General features: G+C 37.9%; 1 protein-coding gene across 2 annotated transcripts in view; it reads left to right on the top strand.

Moving 5' to 3' along the window:
- FOCAD (focadhesin) overlaps positions 1-17,443 on the top strand; it is a 312,226-nt gene that overhangs the window by 110,507 nt on the left and 184,276 nt on the right. For both annotated transcript variants that reach the window (XM_077912127.1, XM_077912128.1), the window contains exon 11: positions 1,820-2,077. In XM_077912127.1, coding sequence (XP_077768253.1) covers positions 1,820-2,077 — 258 coding nt within the window. The remainder of the gene's footprint in view (positions 1-1,819; positions 2,078-17,443) is intronic.

Consider the following 17,443-nt stretch of genomic DNA (forward strand, 5'->3'; position numbering starts at 1 on the left):
TGTATTTTCATGAGAGCTCTTTTCATATCAATAAAGATAACTTCCTCATTTGTTTTGACAGTGGGATTTACTTTCAAATGTCATCTCTACTCTAAAGCATATACTTGAGACAACTGAACACCCATGTCCTCACACAAACTTTAATCGGACTATTCATAGCAGCATTATTCATGATAGCCAGAAAGTGGAAACAGCCCAATGTCTGTTAATTGATGAATGGGTAACAATGTGGTATATCCATAGATGGAATATTACTTGCCAATGAAAAGAAACAGGAGTATTGATACAAATCACAGTCTGGATGAACCTTGAAAATATGCAATGCGAAAGGAGCCAGTCACCAGACAACACATCCGGTGAGGTTTCTATTATATGAAATAGTCAGAATAGAAACAAAGTAGATGAAGTAGTTGTCACCAGGGGCTGTGAGTGTGGTGTTGGGGGAATAAGGAGTGAGTGTTAAGGGAGATGGGATTTCCATCTGGGGATGATGAAAGCTTGCCCTGGTGATGGTTCCACTTCTCCAGGAATTACTAAAGTTCACGGAGTTGTAAACTTTAAAAGGGTAGGTTTTATGGTATGTGAATTATATCTCAGTAAAGATGTTACTTAAAAAATTTCAGGCTGGCTCAGATGGTAGAACATGTGACTGAATCTCAAGGTCATGAGTTCAAGCCCCACGCTGGATGTGGGGGCCTACTTACCAAAAAAAAAAAAAAAACAAACAAAAAAAAAAAAAAAAAAAAAAAAACAGAAAGAAAGAAAGACATTTCTAAAACTTAATTTTTACTTCCCATCCTTTTAGTTGTTAGCTGTATCCATATAAGTTAGTCTCTAATAACAGGACAGAGTCTAGAGATTTCTAATTTGTTTCATCCCACTCTGAAGGAATTGAATCGTTTTATTAGCAGGCAGTTATTTATGCTTCTCTAATGTCTCCGGCTTCTCCTGAGCCATGTGGTCACACCGTTCCCCTTGGCAGACTGCTGTCTCTTCGCTGTCCCTGACTGCACTACTTTATTTCTGTGAGGAGCCATTTCTCAGATTGACGTATGCATAACCTCTTCTTTGGGTATCATTTCAATTTAGAGCTGTCGGACTATTTCTTACTGCAGAAGTTATTCACAGTCATTAATTCTCAGGTTGTTGCTGAACCAACTCTGTTCCTGTCAACATACTGTTGCAAAGATGAATTGTCCTCAGTCCAAATCTGCCACCTGCCTGGGATTGTCTCTTACTAGAGGAGGAGCTGGGCACATACAATGACTTTTTTTTTTTTTTTAATCTTCCCTCTCATGGGGTGCCAGAGTAGCACAGTTGGTTAACCTTCAACTCTTGATTTTGGCATGGGTCTTGATCTTAGGGTCCTGGGATTGAGACGCACGGTGCAGTCTGCTTCTGTCCCTGCTCGCTGGCCCCTTTGCCCTCCATGCACATGCACTCTCTCTCAAATAAATAAATAAAATCTTTGAAAAAAATCTTATCTCTTACTAGTGAATATTTTTTTAGTGATACTGGATTTTTTTTTCAAACTCTGTTGCCTCTAAATCTTGTGTATTGATCCTTTTTATCCCCCCTGCCTTAACTGGGATCGACTGGTAAATAGGAAAAGTTGAAATCAACTGTTCTAGATAGTTCCATCTATTTTCTTTTTGTTGTATTAGCTCAAATATGTGCCGAGGAGTTTTCGGCAAAATACAAAATTTTGTATTTTGTCAGAAGGATTGATTTCTTATGATATAGTCTAAAAAAATGAATATATCTCTGGCAAATATACTTACCTCATTTATTCATGCCTTTTTGTTTGTTTGTTTTTCAGCTCTCCTACAAGCTTGTGTTCCCCATAACTGGCACGTATGGATCAATATTTACAGCCTGGAGGATCCTTGAAGTAATGAGAGAAGAGTCTGCTGCAAGTGACTGGTTGTTTTCCATAGAGTCCTTGCTCCCTATTACCACGGCGATCCCTGTACATGTTTTCCTTTTGCTGGCTCACCTCCTTGTTGAAGATCAAGGGCAAAATCTTCGCCAAATCCTGAAGGTCACTACAGAATTAGCCCAGGCAGATTCCTCTCAGGTAAAGTAAGAAAATAATGGTACAATGATTGGGGTAAAGCTTAACTTTTAGAATTGTAGATTATTCTTAGTTTGCAGGTGATTTTTATCAATGTCTTAAATTATGGGTTGATTCTTTTTTGGGGGAGGGAGGTAGGGGGGCTATTTTTGTCTTGTCAATTTGTTCTTTTGTGTTCTTACTCTGAGTTAATGTATACTTAATGATGCAAATGTTTCGTTAATGAAAGCATACTTCACAGTGAAATCTGCACATGGTGCTATTCTGGTATTATGGTTTATTGGTAGATTTGCTAATTGGTAGCACTTTTATTAACTCCTGGAGCGTATTCCAAGATGAATATCCCTTAGTTCTAATATTGATCTTTTAAAGTAGAGGCAGGTTAATTAATTTAGAATAAAGATGCCTGTGGAATAGACATTAATCTTTTTGACTTTTGACCGTTTGATCCTATCTTCATTCAGTCATTTAATAAACTAAAAACTACTGAGCCTTTCCTGTGAATGGTAACCATTTACATACTAGGGTATGGGGGTAAACAATCATTCTTCCTATCTGCACCAAACTTGGAGTGTAATAAGCAATCAGGCATTAATAGGGCTCCCCCCCCCATTAAGCTAACCATATATTTGGTAAAGTAATCTAATTTTTTCCCACTGGATGGACCCTCTAGAAGTAATTTCCTGCAAAGGGAAGGGTTTCCTAAGCAAACAGGAATGGTATGTGCTTATACTTCTTTTCAAACGGTGAAGAAAAAGTTGATCTCTTTATGGAGAATTTGTGTTCCTATAGGAAAAAAAATTAGTTCTAGAGGTGGGATAAATATGTTTATCTAGGATATGAAGTTACTGTATTTGGATTCTTTTTATCCTCAACTTGTCATACTTATTCCTTTTAGTCAAATAAACAACTACCGATCACAGAAAGTTTTCCTTTTGACTAGATCTCTTATGATCTGATTCTTCAAGTGGATCTGTAATGCCCTAAGTATCTTTGCATCATATATGGTTGTATACATAATGTGAATCATTTCACTTTGCTTCCCACTTTATTTTTCTCTTCACCTTCTGTAATAATTCTGCTTTTTTAAATAATAAATTTATTTTTTATTGGTGTTCAATTTGCCAACATAGAGAATAACACCCAGTGCTCATCCCGTCAAGTGCCCCCCTCAGTACCCGTCACCCATTCACCCCCACCCCCCCGCCCCCCCGCCCTCCTCCCCTTTTACCACCCCTAGTTCATTTCCCAGAGTTAGGAGTCTTCATGTTCTGTCTCCCTTTCTGATATTTCCTACCCATTTCTTCTCCCTTCCCTTCTATTCCCTTTCACTATTATTTATATTCCCCAAATGAATGAGGCCATATAATGTTTGTCCTTCTCCGATTGACTTATTTCACTCAGCATAATACCCTCCAGTTCCATCCACATTTAAGCAAATGGTGGGTATTCGTCATTTCTAATGGCTGAGTAATATTCCATTGTATACATAAACCACATCTTCTTTATCCATTCATCTTTCGATGGACACCAAGCCTCCTTCCACAGTTTGGCTATTGTGGACATTGCTGCTAGAAACATCGGGGTGCAGATGTCCCGGCGTTTCATTGCATCTGCATTTTTGGGGTAAATCCCCAGCAGTGCAATTGAATAATTCTGCTTCTGATAAATGTTTTGTTTCAGTGCTAATACCTTATAGGATAATATATTTATAATAGTTAATGCATAAATAATGCCTGGAGATTATCTAAAGAAGTCCTATAGTAAGTTATCTGACCTATGTGTGCCACTGATGTAAAACATGTATTATATCAGATTATGTGTTGATATTCAGGAAATGCATTGGTCTTGAAATTCTAGGGTGATACTCTTGGTTATAAGTAACAGAGACACATCTGTCTTAAACAGTTTTTATTAACTCCAGAATTTAGAATAAGCATGGCCTGGGCAGTATATTCACTATACAGTTCCTTTGTTTTCTCTGTGAATTTGCTGAAAGCCCAAAGCCTTATAATCTTATATTCACAGTCCAAAAGGAAGAGAGATGTAGAGGTATTTCTATTGACCTTGTTGGGTTATGTGCCCATGTTGATCAACCATTATGGCAGGATATTGGGACACTTTCATGTACTTTAATTGGCCATCATGGGTAGAATGGAAGTGAGTGAAGTGTCAGCGTTGAAATTGTCTGTGCCACCAGGATCATGTGGATTGAGGGTGGGATGATTCACCAAAGGGAAAATAGTTTCCTGACAATAAAGGTGGGAATATGTTAAATCGGCAAAAAAGTGTAGCAGAGAACTTCTCAGTGTTCTGGGAACACTGAAAATGGTGTAAGTACACACCAGGTGTGCCCTTGTATCCTCCCCTCTGAGCTCTCAGGCAGCCAGGTAGTTGTCCAAGCTCGGAGTGCTTGGTTGGTCACCTCTGGCTACTTAGTGTTTCAGATATTTACCCCACTCTTCTTTTTTTTTTTAATTTTTATTTATGTATGATAGTAACACAGAGAGAGAGAGGCAGAGACATAGGCAGAGGGAGAAGCAGGCTCCATGCACCGGGAGCTCGACGTGGGATTCGATCCCAGGTCTCCAGGATCGCGCCCTGGGCCAAAGGCAGGTGCCAAACTGCTGTGCCACCCAGGGATCCCTACTCCACTCTTCTTATAAACTTGATATTCATGTGTGCTGTGAAATGGAAAAGATTGGGAAGTACTAGAGTGATCATTGGGTTTGTTTCTTTACTCAATAAATGTTTAAGAAGCAGTGGTAGAAATAGAATTTGGTATGTTATACTTCTGTTGATTATTTCTTGGATAGTTTTGAAAGAAATGAGTGTCCTTGTGCTGTTAAGATGAATAGTAGAGTGAAATGCTTAAATGCTTATTCAAATTCTTAACATAAGCAAAGGCCGTAGCATTAATAATGTAGAAGTAGAGTTTTTGTGAGAAGGATAAAAGAAGTATCCTTGAACTAGGACATACTGTTTGTTTATTAGAGAGAGAGAGAGAGAGCAGGGGAAGGGGCAGAGGGAGAGAATCTCAAGCAGATTCCCCACTGAGCGCAGAACCCAACTAGCAGATCCCATGACCCTGAGATCCTTACTGCAGTTGAAATCAAGAGTCCTGAACACTTAACTGACTGACCCACTCAGGTGCCCTTAGGAAACACTGTTTTCTCCTCACTTCTCCTTATTGAAGTGACCGTTTCATACCCTTTCACTGGACCTTAGTTATAGGTAAAGTAGCCAAAAGGAAAGGACTAAATATTTGGAAAAAGCAAGTTTTCCAGTTGGAATAGACTCAGTTGAAATGAGTTATGATTGTAGTCTGTTATTGGAGGGTTGTTTCTATTTCTTTCATTAAGTTAACAGGTCTGTATGAGATGTATTAATGCTTGATATGTCTTTGCCCTTTCTTACCTTATAGAAAGAAGCTATATTATGTTTAAGCACTCTGGCTCAGATTCATGCACAGGTAGTTGATACTAAACAAAAGCCTTAGACTACTAATAAGCAGAAGCTAAGTAAATAAGTAGGTAAGAGAAGAAATTTCGAGGCTATTTTCTTCCTTTGTTTTGGCAGTCACTTAACCTCTGGTGGAATTCGCTGGCTTGCAGTATGCTTACTAAGTATTGAGTTTTTGTGTCATCTTGATTTATTGAAAGAATCCTACTGTAAGATCTTGTGAGAAAAAATATTTGAAAAGTTTGAAAGACATGAGGTATGCTTTGGTGTGCTTGTTATTATTCTAAGGTATTGAAATTATGTTCAGTGCTTTTTTTGTTTTTTTGTTTTTTTTGTTCAGTGCTTTTTTAACAGTAGTACAAGTCAGTATCAACTAGAAATGTTATATTCGTGTTCATAACCATAAGAAAATGGGCCTTTTAGAAAATATGTGATTGTGTTAATCTTACTTATCATGGAGTTTGGTGGGTCCTCTTCTTCTGTGAGTTTTCAGCCTTCATCTCTCACCTGGTTTCACAGGCCATGCATTTTCCATTGGGCTTCATAGCTTTAGGGCCATGGAAGACTAATGGAGTTAAGTAGTCTGAAGGGAACTTGGCTTTGTGAGTACTGTTTTAGAGTTAACTAGATGCAAATGATTATGTTAAAATAACCAGATAATTACCCAAAGCTACAGCAATAAATTGACAGATGAAAAAAATAGGAAAAATTACCCCCCTACCCCCACCCCATCTAGGAATGCTGTCAGCAGTTACTAATAATCCTGATAGTTTTCTTACCTGGACATCACTAGATTGAATTTGAGGAAGATACAAATTCAGGTCAGGCAGTGGTCAGTAAAAGTTAGGTGCCTTTTACATTCTTGGAGGGAATGTCTTCTGGGGTTCTGGGGAGAGATCCAAGAACGAGCATCCTGTGTAAATTCCCATGGATGTCTTGAAAGTTTTAAACACATCAATTTAGTTTAGACAGAGTTTTTCATATCACAGCTTTTGCTTATAATAAATGAGAGTGCCATCTATTTCCTAAATTAGTGTTTTTTCTGGAAATAAAAGTTGATAGATTCGTGTGCTTTTTGGTTATATTTATATAATATAGTTCCTGCCTTTCTAATGCTGAGTAATGTTATTTTCTTTCATTTTGATATAAGTCATTCAGAGTATTTTCAGAGATGCCTGGATGAGAACTGAAGCACAGGGCTTCATGGCTCATGTACAGTAATGTCCAGTTGGCCTTACTCTTCCCTCTTCAGAGAGCTGTTTTCCTACTTCTGTGATTTGTTCAGGACCTGGTTTCATCGAGTGTGAAGTCAGCGGTAGTGAATGTTAAATGTGGATTCTACTTAGTTAATTAAGGGATAATAGGACTCCAGGCCTAAAGGAGGATATTTTCTGAACTTTACAGCTTTCTTTTTTTTTTTTAAGTATTCTCCACACTCAGCGTGGACTCCAGTGTGGGGCTTGAACTCATGACCCTGAGATCAAGACTGGAGCTGAGATCAAGAGTCAGATGCTTAACGGACTGAGCCACCCAGGCACCCCTACAGTTTTTTAAAAGGGCAATAACAAATCATATTTTGAACCCTGAGCCAATGACTGGGCAACTCGTTTATAACATGATTGTGGACAGTTTTGGAAATGTCTCACACTGCTAGAACTTCTTAGGGAGAGGTTAGTTACTCTTCATCAGTAAGGCAGCTTCAGGTAAACTCCATGTATTTACTTGGGACTCACCTAACCAAACTGCCAAGGTGTTTTTCCGATCCTGGACACCCTGAGAAGAAAAGGCTGCTAAAAGTTCTTAAAACCTTCCCTATCTATTACCTTAGCTATATTATATTAACTGCATTATTAGCTATTTACTATAATATTATAATTGATTACATTACATACTTAACAGATTATGTAATTATATGTTAAATACATAAATATAATTATTTATTATATTGGATATGTTATTAAGTATAGCTTCCCTATAGTTGTTGGAAGTGAGATTCTCCATCTAATCCTGAAGAATAACAGAGCTGTTGGAGGAAGTTATTTTTCCACATCGCAGTAGGTTTATACAAAAGCCTTATTGGAATTTTTAGGGGCTTAATAGTAGATCTTCTAAATATATATAGGGAGAAGACCTGACAAAAGCTTATAGTCTCTTCTGGAAATCAGGGCTCCTTGGTAGGGGTTTTAAAACCTGAGAAAGCGTTTTTTTCATATGTTTCTACATATAGTATAAGAGTTTATGGCAAGATTACATAGATATCTGCATTGAATGTTAACCACAAAGTTTAGTGCTTTTTAGATAGGCCAAGATGGTTTAAAATGAAATCTTATAGTTAGTATCTCACCTTCAAAGAAAGAATTCTAAATACTACATGTAAAGAACATCACAGTTTCTTTTTGACTGGCTGATGGAATGTGTGAGAAAGGAGAAGTTTATGAATTTTGAGTTTAGAGAACTACACATTTCTTCCTTAAAACCTCCCATCATTGAAATGCTGAACAAATTAAGTTTTGTGAACCTCACTGCCTTTCTCAGACCCTGGATACTTGCTTATTTTTCTCTTTTTTTGGAAGTGGGGAGAGAATTGCGGGGGGTTTTGTTTGTTTTTGTTTTTTTACTTCCCTTTACAGCTCTGGGGTCTTTTATTTCCCGTTTACATTTTGGTTGTTAATTCTAGTTAAAGGTCTTGCTTAATGGGAACAATGGCATTCTTTGAGAATTTAATTTTATCCTTTGTAATGTTTTCAGAGCTTAATATTTTCCATTTGTAAAAGCGTACACACTTCTGAGCCATTTGAAATCACTTATGTGGCTGGGTTCATGGCTCAGGACTTGCTGGTCTTTTAAAAGTCATATATTATCACATAGTAAAAAAAGCTGACTTTCAGGGCAGAATCCTGTGATAGTTCTACTCTGGGTCATAAGCCATATTTTAACATGGAAAATGAATAGGAAATGTGTGAAATTTAATGGCCTGTAAGTTACTGCTGTGAGAAAAGGAGAAAATATATTCTATAAAAGAACTTGCACAAAGAGTCTTTGGACACTTTGCAGTCTGTTCTATTGTCACTAAGTTCTATGAATTGTTACCCCCTGAAGTCAGCCTGCTTTCTGTGTTCTTCACACCAGCAAACAGAAGCCAGAATGTACAGTACTTTTAATAAAGAGCTTTACAGATAAGAAGTGCTGTACTACTCTTTCCTCGTAGCCATAGCATCGATTATGCCTACAGCAAAATTGGGCTGAGCCTGTCACCATGAAACAATTAGACAAAAAGAAACACAGACTGAAATTCAAGGTCAGGTATCTATTCCATTCTGTGGGAATATGCTTATTTCTTCTTTATAAACCCTACATAGATATCTGTAGAATAAACATGTTTTTAACTGACATTTGAACCCTTTACTGTTTTTCTGAATTTTTGTTGTTGTTGTTGTGTTTGGTATTTTTTCCCAGAAAGCCTAGAATTTTTACCCAGCAAGGAGTTCTTTATGAATTTCTTGCCTTCCCTGAGTGTTCGTGTTGGGCAGGGTTTCTTTTGAGGAGTCTGTAGATCGTAAATCACTTAAAATTCTCACTGAAATTGTTTGATTGTGATGTTCAGTTCAACCATGTATCGCTGTGATATTCAGTAGTTCTAATCGATTGAACTGAAAACATTTGTCTTGTTGTGTCACTGAGCACGGAGTATAGCCGGGGAGGGCCTGGGGCCCCGAACTGCATTTCGAATAGTGGAGTCTTTCTGCTCCCAGTTAAATAACCAGGCAACAGTAGCTTTGTCTTCTGGTTAACACTCTCTAAGGAAACTGCTTGAGATGGACGTCTAGTGTTGGTGAAGGGCTGGGAAGGGGGATCAGAACTTTGAATTTCAAAACAGGCATGAGGAATTCCTCTCAAGGGGAAAACACACCAAAGTCCGCCATTGCCAGAAGAAAAATTTGTTATTTTAATGAGAGGACAGGGCAAGGAGAAGGTGGTCTTGGTCTTCTGCCTACTTGCATCATGGCCAGACACTCTAAAGTGAAGTTGCCAGTCGACATATTTTACCATTCATTCTTCAGCTCTTCCATAATCAGCCTTTCAAATACGAGGAGAGTCTTATTTATGGAAACATTGCTTTACATCTACAGGAGCAACCCATGCAAGTTCCCTGCAGCCAATTTGGCATTGATTCGTAAATATAAATGGATAATGAAGGCTCACCAGACTTTGAGAAAATTTAACAGCATTACTAATTAGAGATCTGTTTCCAAAAGAAAGAGAATTCAGGAAGCAGAATATAATACAAAAACAATCTATATCCCAAGAGATGTTGGAAAGCTATTCTATGTTTTTATATTGTATACAAAAATACTGTTGTGACAAAGAAGAAATTCAATGACAAGGGATTTTAGAAATGAAAAATGTGATTGCACAGTACATAAATGGAGACAGGATTAGTGGTTTACAGAATGTGCAAGTAAATATTTCAGAATATAGGACAAAAAGTTTTTAAAAGTTAAGACATTGAGGGTCAATATTGGGAGTTATAGCATCTTTCTATAGAAATTTCAGTTGGAGGGGATCTCTGGGTGGCTCAGCGGTTTAGCACCTGCCTTTGGCCCAGGGTGCAATCCTGGAGCCCTGGGATCGAGTCCTACATCGGGCTCCCGGCATGGAGTCTGCTTCTCCCTCTGCCTGTGTCTCTGCCTCTCTCTCTCTCTCTCTGTGTCTATCATAAATAAATAAATAAATAAATAAATAAATAAATAAATAAATAAATAAATAAACAAACAAATAAATAAATAGATAGATAAATAAATAAATCAAAAAAAAAAAAAGGAAAATTCCAGTTGGAGGGAATGGAGAAAGTGGAGGACAGAAACTTAAAACACGACAGAAAACTATTTTTTAAGCTGAAAAGACCAAGGGTACAGATTGTTAGGACCCTTTGAAAGCCAAGCAGCATATGTAAGAATAGATCAATACCTAAATTTGTCCCTGGAACTTAAACAATAAGGAAGAAGGCATAAGAGATTTTTAGAGAAAAATGGGGAAAAGAAGAACTTAAAGCAAAATTGATCTTAATTTTTTACCAGCAGTACTCTGGGTGCTGGAATAGACGGGAGTACTGCCTTCTAATTTCTTGGGGAAATTCACTTTCTATCCAGATTATTTGTCCCCATTATTCTGCTTTTTATGACTGATGGTAATAAAGACTTTTCCAGTTGTGCAATAATTCAAGAGCCTTTCTTGTTTACTGGTTTTTCTGAGGGGAGATGGAGATGAAACCCCTCAAGGACGTGCTCCAGCAAAATGGAAAATAAATCCAAGAAAGCACAGAGAAGAAATGTTGAATGGTGATCAAAATATCCAGTATACCTTGTGGTTAATTTAAAATAATTATTTATAGAGTATGAAAAATAATTACCTGGAATTAAGATCCAAGTTTTAAAATATGTTGGGGGTAGATAGTGGGAATGTGATAGAAGAGTTGAGAATGTGCTAAGGGTGAAATTGTTTTGGAAACTGAGTAGTTCCTGATGTTACTGGAAAAACAAATTGAAATATTTATGTAAACCCTTATTAGTAGCAACTAGTGATTTATAATTTCTAAATAATGTAACAAAAGGAAGAAAAATTAAAGAAAAACCCTAAAAGGATGGCAAATATTAACATAAAATAAGATGGTAGGAAAAATTACAAATAGACAAGTTATGACAATTACTGTGAAGAAATTAAATTATCTTATCAAAAGAAAGACTCATATACTATACAGTGTTTCTAAGAGGCAAACCTTGAAACAAGTGACACAAATTGAAAATAAATGGTAAAAATTAAAAGCTAGGTAGATTATTAAGATAGAAGATGTGGTAACATTATCATCTGAGGTAGATAATACAGAATCCAAAATAAAAAGCCCCATAGGTCAAAGGATATTTTATGTTGACATAGGTAGAATTCCAAGTCAGATTTCATTTAGAAGCCGTTCCATTGAATGGAAGTAAGGAATCTGAAAAATATGTCTGATGGTAATGTTGCTCTCTTTCTGGATGTTTTGGCCATTGTTCATTCAAGAAAAGGAAATAAAACTCACATATGTACTATAAAGGAAAAAAGCTTTGGCTTTTTAGAAAATGCAAGAGAATCAAAGCTGTTGCTTTTCGAATGGATAAGAGAGTTCATTACAGTGGATAGATGTAAGATCATTGTACAAAACCAGTTGATCTTACAAAAAACCCAATAAATTAAATAACATTGGCAGTATATGGTAAAGGTATAATATACAAGCAGTATAGAAACTGTAACTTGAAATGCTAGAAATGTATAGAAACAGTTTGATGTAATTATAAAACTTCACCAGGGCATCTGGGTGGCTGAGTAGTTGAGCATCTGCCTTCAGCTCAGGGCGTGTTCCCAGGGTCCTGGGATGGAGTCCTGTATTAGGCTTCTGGTAGGGAACCTGCTTCTCCCTCTGCCTATGTCTCTGCCTCTCTCCCTGTGTCTATCATGAGTAAATAAGTAAAATCTTAAAAAAAACAAAAACAAAAACTTCAACAAAACACAATGGCTTCTAGTATGATACTTTTGCTATGGAATTCACATCATAAATATTTATCATTGAAATTTAATGATCTTATGATTGCAAGACATTTAGTTTTGTTTTTTCCGTTAATTACCTTTAATTGGTATATGGGTTCTGATTCATTACCATAAATTCGCTGCAGAAAGATACTCAATTAATCAATTTCACATATAGTGCGGAGGGGCCAAATGTGAAGTGTTTGTCATGTTTGCCAGCTTAACTGAATTCTGAGTTCTGTTGAGTAAATTGGTTCTAGACCTTTTGATAACCTTCCAGTGCTAAATAGCTTTAAATTGTTCTACTCATTAAAGCTATAGTATCTTCTTGAACAAAGCAATAGCTAATAAAAATAGCTAACATTTACATATGCTTATAACATACCAGTCACTATTTTAATCACTTTATTTGCATCTATTAATCAACTCAAACAGCTCTTTGAGGTTGCTACTGCTACTATTTAGGAACTGAGGCACAGAGTTTGATTAACTTCCCCAAAGTCACACAGCTAGTAATGGGCAAAGGTGAGATTTGAGCAAGGTTTACCAACTTCACATTTATAAGATTGGCCCAGTTAGTTGTAAAGTGAATTAAATGCTAACAACCTCAACATTTGTTTGAAATCTGGTCAGATCTTCAATCTTGTGTGATTATTTTTGCCTCTATTCTAGCTTCATTATCCCTTATATAAATAGGCAAATACATTTAGCCAGATATTTTATACCTAAATAGAACACCTATAGCAGTCTTAACTCCTGAAAGCATAGATCAAAGGGTAGATTGAGAAGATCCAAGTGAATCAGCAAATCAGCAAGCATCGTTGCAGTTGGGCTTATTGCTTAATGATCAAAAATGATTTTATACATTTTTGTTTATAATGATCATTACTGAGAGATTCTGAAATTTAATCAAAGTCAGGAATATTAGTGAACAAAAATGGTTATTATAGTCTCTTTGAAAAATAAACGTCAGTCAGTGTTGAAGAAAATTATACGTTGGTTTTTAGGTTTGAAACATTTAAAGTATTTGGTATGATATATAGCTAATTCAGGATCTTGAAAGGGCATGGTGACATAAGTTATTCAGTAAATAGTCAGAGAACCTGCTTGGGACACACATTTATTTAGAACTTGGGACACAGAGACCCTTACTGGGGGAATCACAGTGCTTAAGGAAGATAGAAATATCCTAGCAGAGTACTGCGTGGTGAGCGCGATAATACAGGGAAGCATAGGATGTGGTAGGATGGACCCCAGAAGGGCAATGAAGTCATAATAGGAAGACTGTCTGAAGTAGATGATTCATAAACTAAGCCTTGCAGACAAATACAACTTAAAAAGTATCTTTGAAATGAACAAGAAGAATATATTGCCTGTTTTTATGCTCTATAAAATACTACTCTTTATATATGACATTTATGTGATCCTCCTTGAGTACCATTGTTGAGCAAACTGTAGAATAAATAAATTTCATTACTTTGGGTGCTGGAGCAGAGTTTTTAAATTTTTAAAATTTTTGTTTTGTTTTCATTTTTTGTGAACCATAGGTTCTCTAGCAGTAATATATTTTACATTTCAGATGTAATTCTTTTTGTTGGAGAGTGAAAGAAAGCCGTTGATAGTCACAATTGTAACTAATTGAAAGAATTGGTCAGGATTTGGTGGATTTGATGGGAAAGGTCTATTCTAGAATTTTTTAAAAAGATTTTATTTATTTATTTGACAGAGAAAAAAGAGCATAGGCAGAGGGAGCAGCAGAGGGAGAGGGTGAGGCAGACTCTGTGTTGAGCAGGGAGCCCAACGTGAGGCTACATCCCAGAAACTCAGGATCATGACCTGAGCTGAAGGCAGACGTTTAACCGACTGAGCCACCCAGGGGCCACCATTCTAGAATTCTTAAAGTAGGACAGCTGTGTTAGTTCCCTTACCAGAAGTCTTGAGACTTGTTCTGTCCCTTTGTCTTTTCAGCACACTGGACTTCTACCCTGCCAGTGACAATTTTGAGCTTTTCATGATGGGTAGTATTAAAGACCCTTTGGCCAATTGTCAGAACAGTAATGTAATGCAATTGGGCATTCTGAAGTCAGTTTATTTCAAATGAGTAGACATGGTTACAAACTCAGTGGAGCCAGACGAGTAGTTAAGGAGTGACTTGGGATAATTTCTGTGTGTCAGACTTCCAGTATATTGATTGGACTTTCAGAGACCCCGGGTCCTGTTATCCTTGTTCAGGAGCATTTTTGTGGTAGTGGATCATAGCTGTATTTAAGACAATTTGTGTCCCCTCCCCTGCTCCATCCAGAGAAAATGAGCATGTAAAAATATATGTAACCTGAATTTTTTATCATATCACAGAGTTAAATAGCACTAAAGATGAATGAATATGATTAAACACAGATTAGCAGTTTTAGGTGTCCTATGGTTATTCTGAGTATAAGCGATCTTCATTGGAAATTTTGAATAGATTACAATTAGATTTAGAATTCATAAAAGGAATTCCCTAAGGGAAATAGTCTTATTTTTTTTTTGTCTCCTAGTGACCTTGGACAATTCCTGGTCAGATTAGTTCCTGGACAGGTACCTGCTTTGTTGCCTGATTGAATTAATGCACAAATATATTAGGTGCATGTATACACTCCTAGAACCAAAAAACCCTATTTTCCAATATTGTTGTGTGTTATCCAGACTAATAAAGGAAACAGTGTGGAGTCCAGGGATAGAATTTAGGTTAGGTTAGATTACAGGAAAATCTTGTTAAATGAAATCCTATTAATTTAGGGTTCAGGGTAATTAGATACAGGCTGAGTTAAAACATAAGCTGATTTTGAAGCTATTGTTTTTAGGCAGTTTGGGCTTGCTCATTTGCATGAGTACAATGAATGTGCCAATTTAAAATGATCACATTATCTATTCATTAAGACATATCAGCAGGGACTGGTACTTGGCAACACTTGGCTAATTGGTTTGTTACAGTATGTACATGAAAGTAATCGAATTTTGTTTCTTTAACATTTTTTTCTTGAATCCAGTCTTTCCTACCTTCATTGTTTCCAGTAGTCTGACTATTAATGATAATTATACTGGTGGCATTTTACTCTACTTAGGTGTATTTAGTTGTCAAATTGTATTCAGTTTTTAATGGTGCATCTTGATCTGGGCTTGGAATTCTCCTTCAGCTTGAAATACTGTAGATACCTTGTTTTTACTAGGTCTCATTTTATTAGGCATTTTCAAAACATTCACTTTGTGAATTCACTATATTCATTCTCTCTCTCTCTCTCTCTCTCTCACCTCCTATATGGCAGGTTCTGGTAATACTAAGATGAAAGGGTATAGTCTGTTTTCAGAAATCATGGAGCTTAGTGTGTTGACAGAGGCATTAAAATTTACTGTTTAGTGCAGGATGGTGATTGCCGTTGTGGAGGTTTTTGTCAGTGTCCTTGGAACCTACATGAAGAGGAGCACAGGTTTCCCAGATATGGGGGAAAGGAAGGCATCCAAGGCAGGATGAAGAGCACGTGCAAGGACACAACTGTGTGGCAGGTCACAGTGGGAGAACAAGGCTGCAGGTCGTACTCTGTTAAACTGAGGTGCATAGGGTACAGGAAACTGTTCCTTGAGTGGATTCTGGGCAAGTATTTGGAAGCAAGATCCTGAGAGCCTTGCAATAAGAAGGGAGATGAAAATTTATCTCAGATATAGAGGAGATGAAGTTATATGACAGGATGTTAGAAGTGTTGGTGGGGACCTGGAAATGCCAAAATGATTTTGAGACAGAACACCCAGTGGAACTTGTAGAGTGATAGGAATAAACTTAGATGTCTGAGTACTAAGTGAGGGTCTAGAAGTTAGGAGATGACAAGATGAAGAGAAGAGTGGAGATTTTTGCAGCAAGTTGCTGGAGTGCTGCCAGCCTCTCACCTCAAGCCTGGTGACAGGGACTTCAGGGAAACTCTACCTCTTCCCCATCCAACTGTGTGTATCCCTTGCATTTGGAGTGGGCAGATGTATAAGATGACTGTCCCCAAAATCTAACATCTAAAGGAGAGGGTTGGGCTAGCCATTGTGATCCTGGAGGCGAAGGAGAGAACCAGCAATGTGGGGATTGGCTTGCATGCCTAGAATTTGTCAAAATGGAAGACATGACCATGTTTCTGGTGGACAGAGTGCGGGCAACATGGGCAAGGAACTACAGTGGACTTGTCTCATCTCGCTTTACAGGTTTGCTTAGAGGGTTATACACACTTCTGAAAGAAACAGGATTCCTGCAGCATGTGGGACAATCAAACCGGAAGGGAGCATCTTACCTGTATCAGAAGTCTCAAGAGAACTTAATCTTGCAGGTTTAGGCTGCTTGCCAAGGAGCCAGAGGAGGGTCCCTTTGGGGTATGTGAGCTGTAAAGACACGCCTCCTTCTGTAGCAGAAGGAGTGCTGACACTACTCTTCTCTGAGAGGCTGGCCCCCTTCCAGGGAAGGAAGGGGGAAGCCATGCCTATCAGCATCAATTAAAGGGAGTTAGCAGAGGGAACCCCTGAGAATTTCTCCAACTGTCACTATGAAAGGGGACTCCAACTACCTCCATTTTGACTTCAGACTTTCTGGTGGATTAAGTTTTTCTTTCTAGCTTACCTCTTTCTCTTTTTTTAAAAGATTTTATTTATTTGGGAGTGAGCAAGCGAGCGAGCATGAGTAGGGGGAGAAGCAGAGGGAGAATTAGGCTCCCTGCTGGGCAGGGAGCCAGACATAAGGCTCCATCCCAGGACCTTGAGATCATGACCTGAGCTGAAGGCAGACGCTTACCCCAAGAAGCCACACCAGCCCCCTTTCTAGTTTATCTCTTACTGAGACAAAAGACCATGCAGGCAAAGCATTCCCTGATGGGAACTGCAGTTATCCCCTCAAGCGATGAGGAATGCCCTGAGCCAGCAAGACCCCATCCATGATTGACCCCAAGACAGTGATGGACCTGACCTTTACTGCCCACCTGCATACACCCACTGACCTTTGTCCTACATTGTCCTTAGACAAACATGGAAGTATTTCTCTGTACTGTGGAGGCTGCCTTCTCGACATTAGTCTCAATGAAATAAATTCCTTCTCCTTTTCCCACCACTGGTCTCTCTGCCTTTGGATTTTATTGGTGGCGAGGGGCTGAACCTGGTCTGTATGCGACCCCTGCTCTTTCACTCCTGTGCCCTGGTACAACTATATACCTTCACTGCAGAGATTCTGCATTTAACTATCTTAATCTCATCACAAGGCAGTAAGAAATGTGTAGCTGTCCTCAGGTTAGTCTTCTGTGGGCATTGAGTGATGCTGAACTATTTATTGTATTAGAGGTTGCC

Source organism: Canis aureus, chromosome 10, assembly GCF_053574225.1.
Source record: "Canis aureus isolate CA01 chromosome 10, VMU_Caureus_v.1.0, whole genome shotgun sequence".
NCBI lineage: Eukaryota > Metazoa > Chordata > Mammalia > Carnivora > Canidae > Canis > Canis aureus.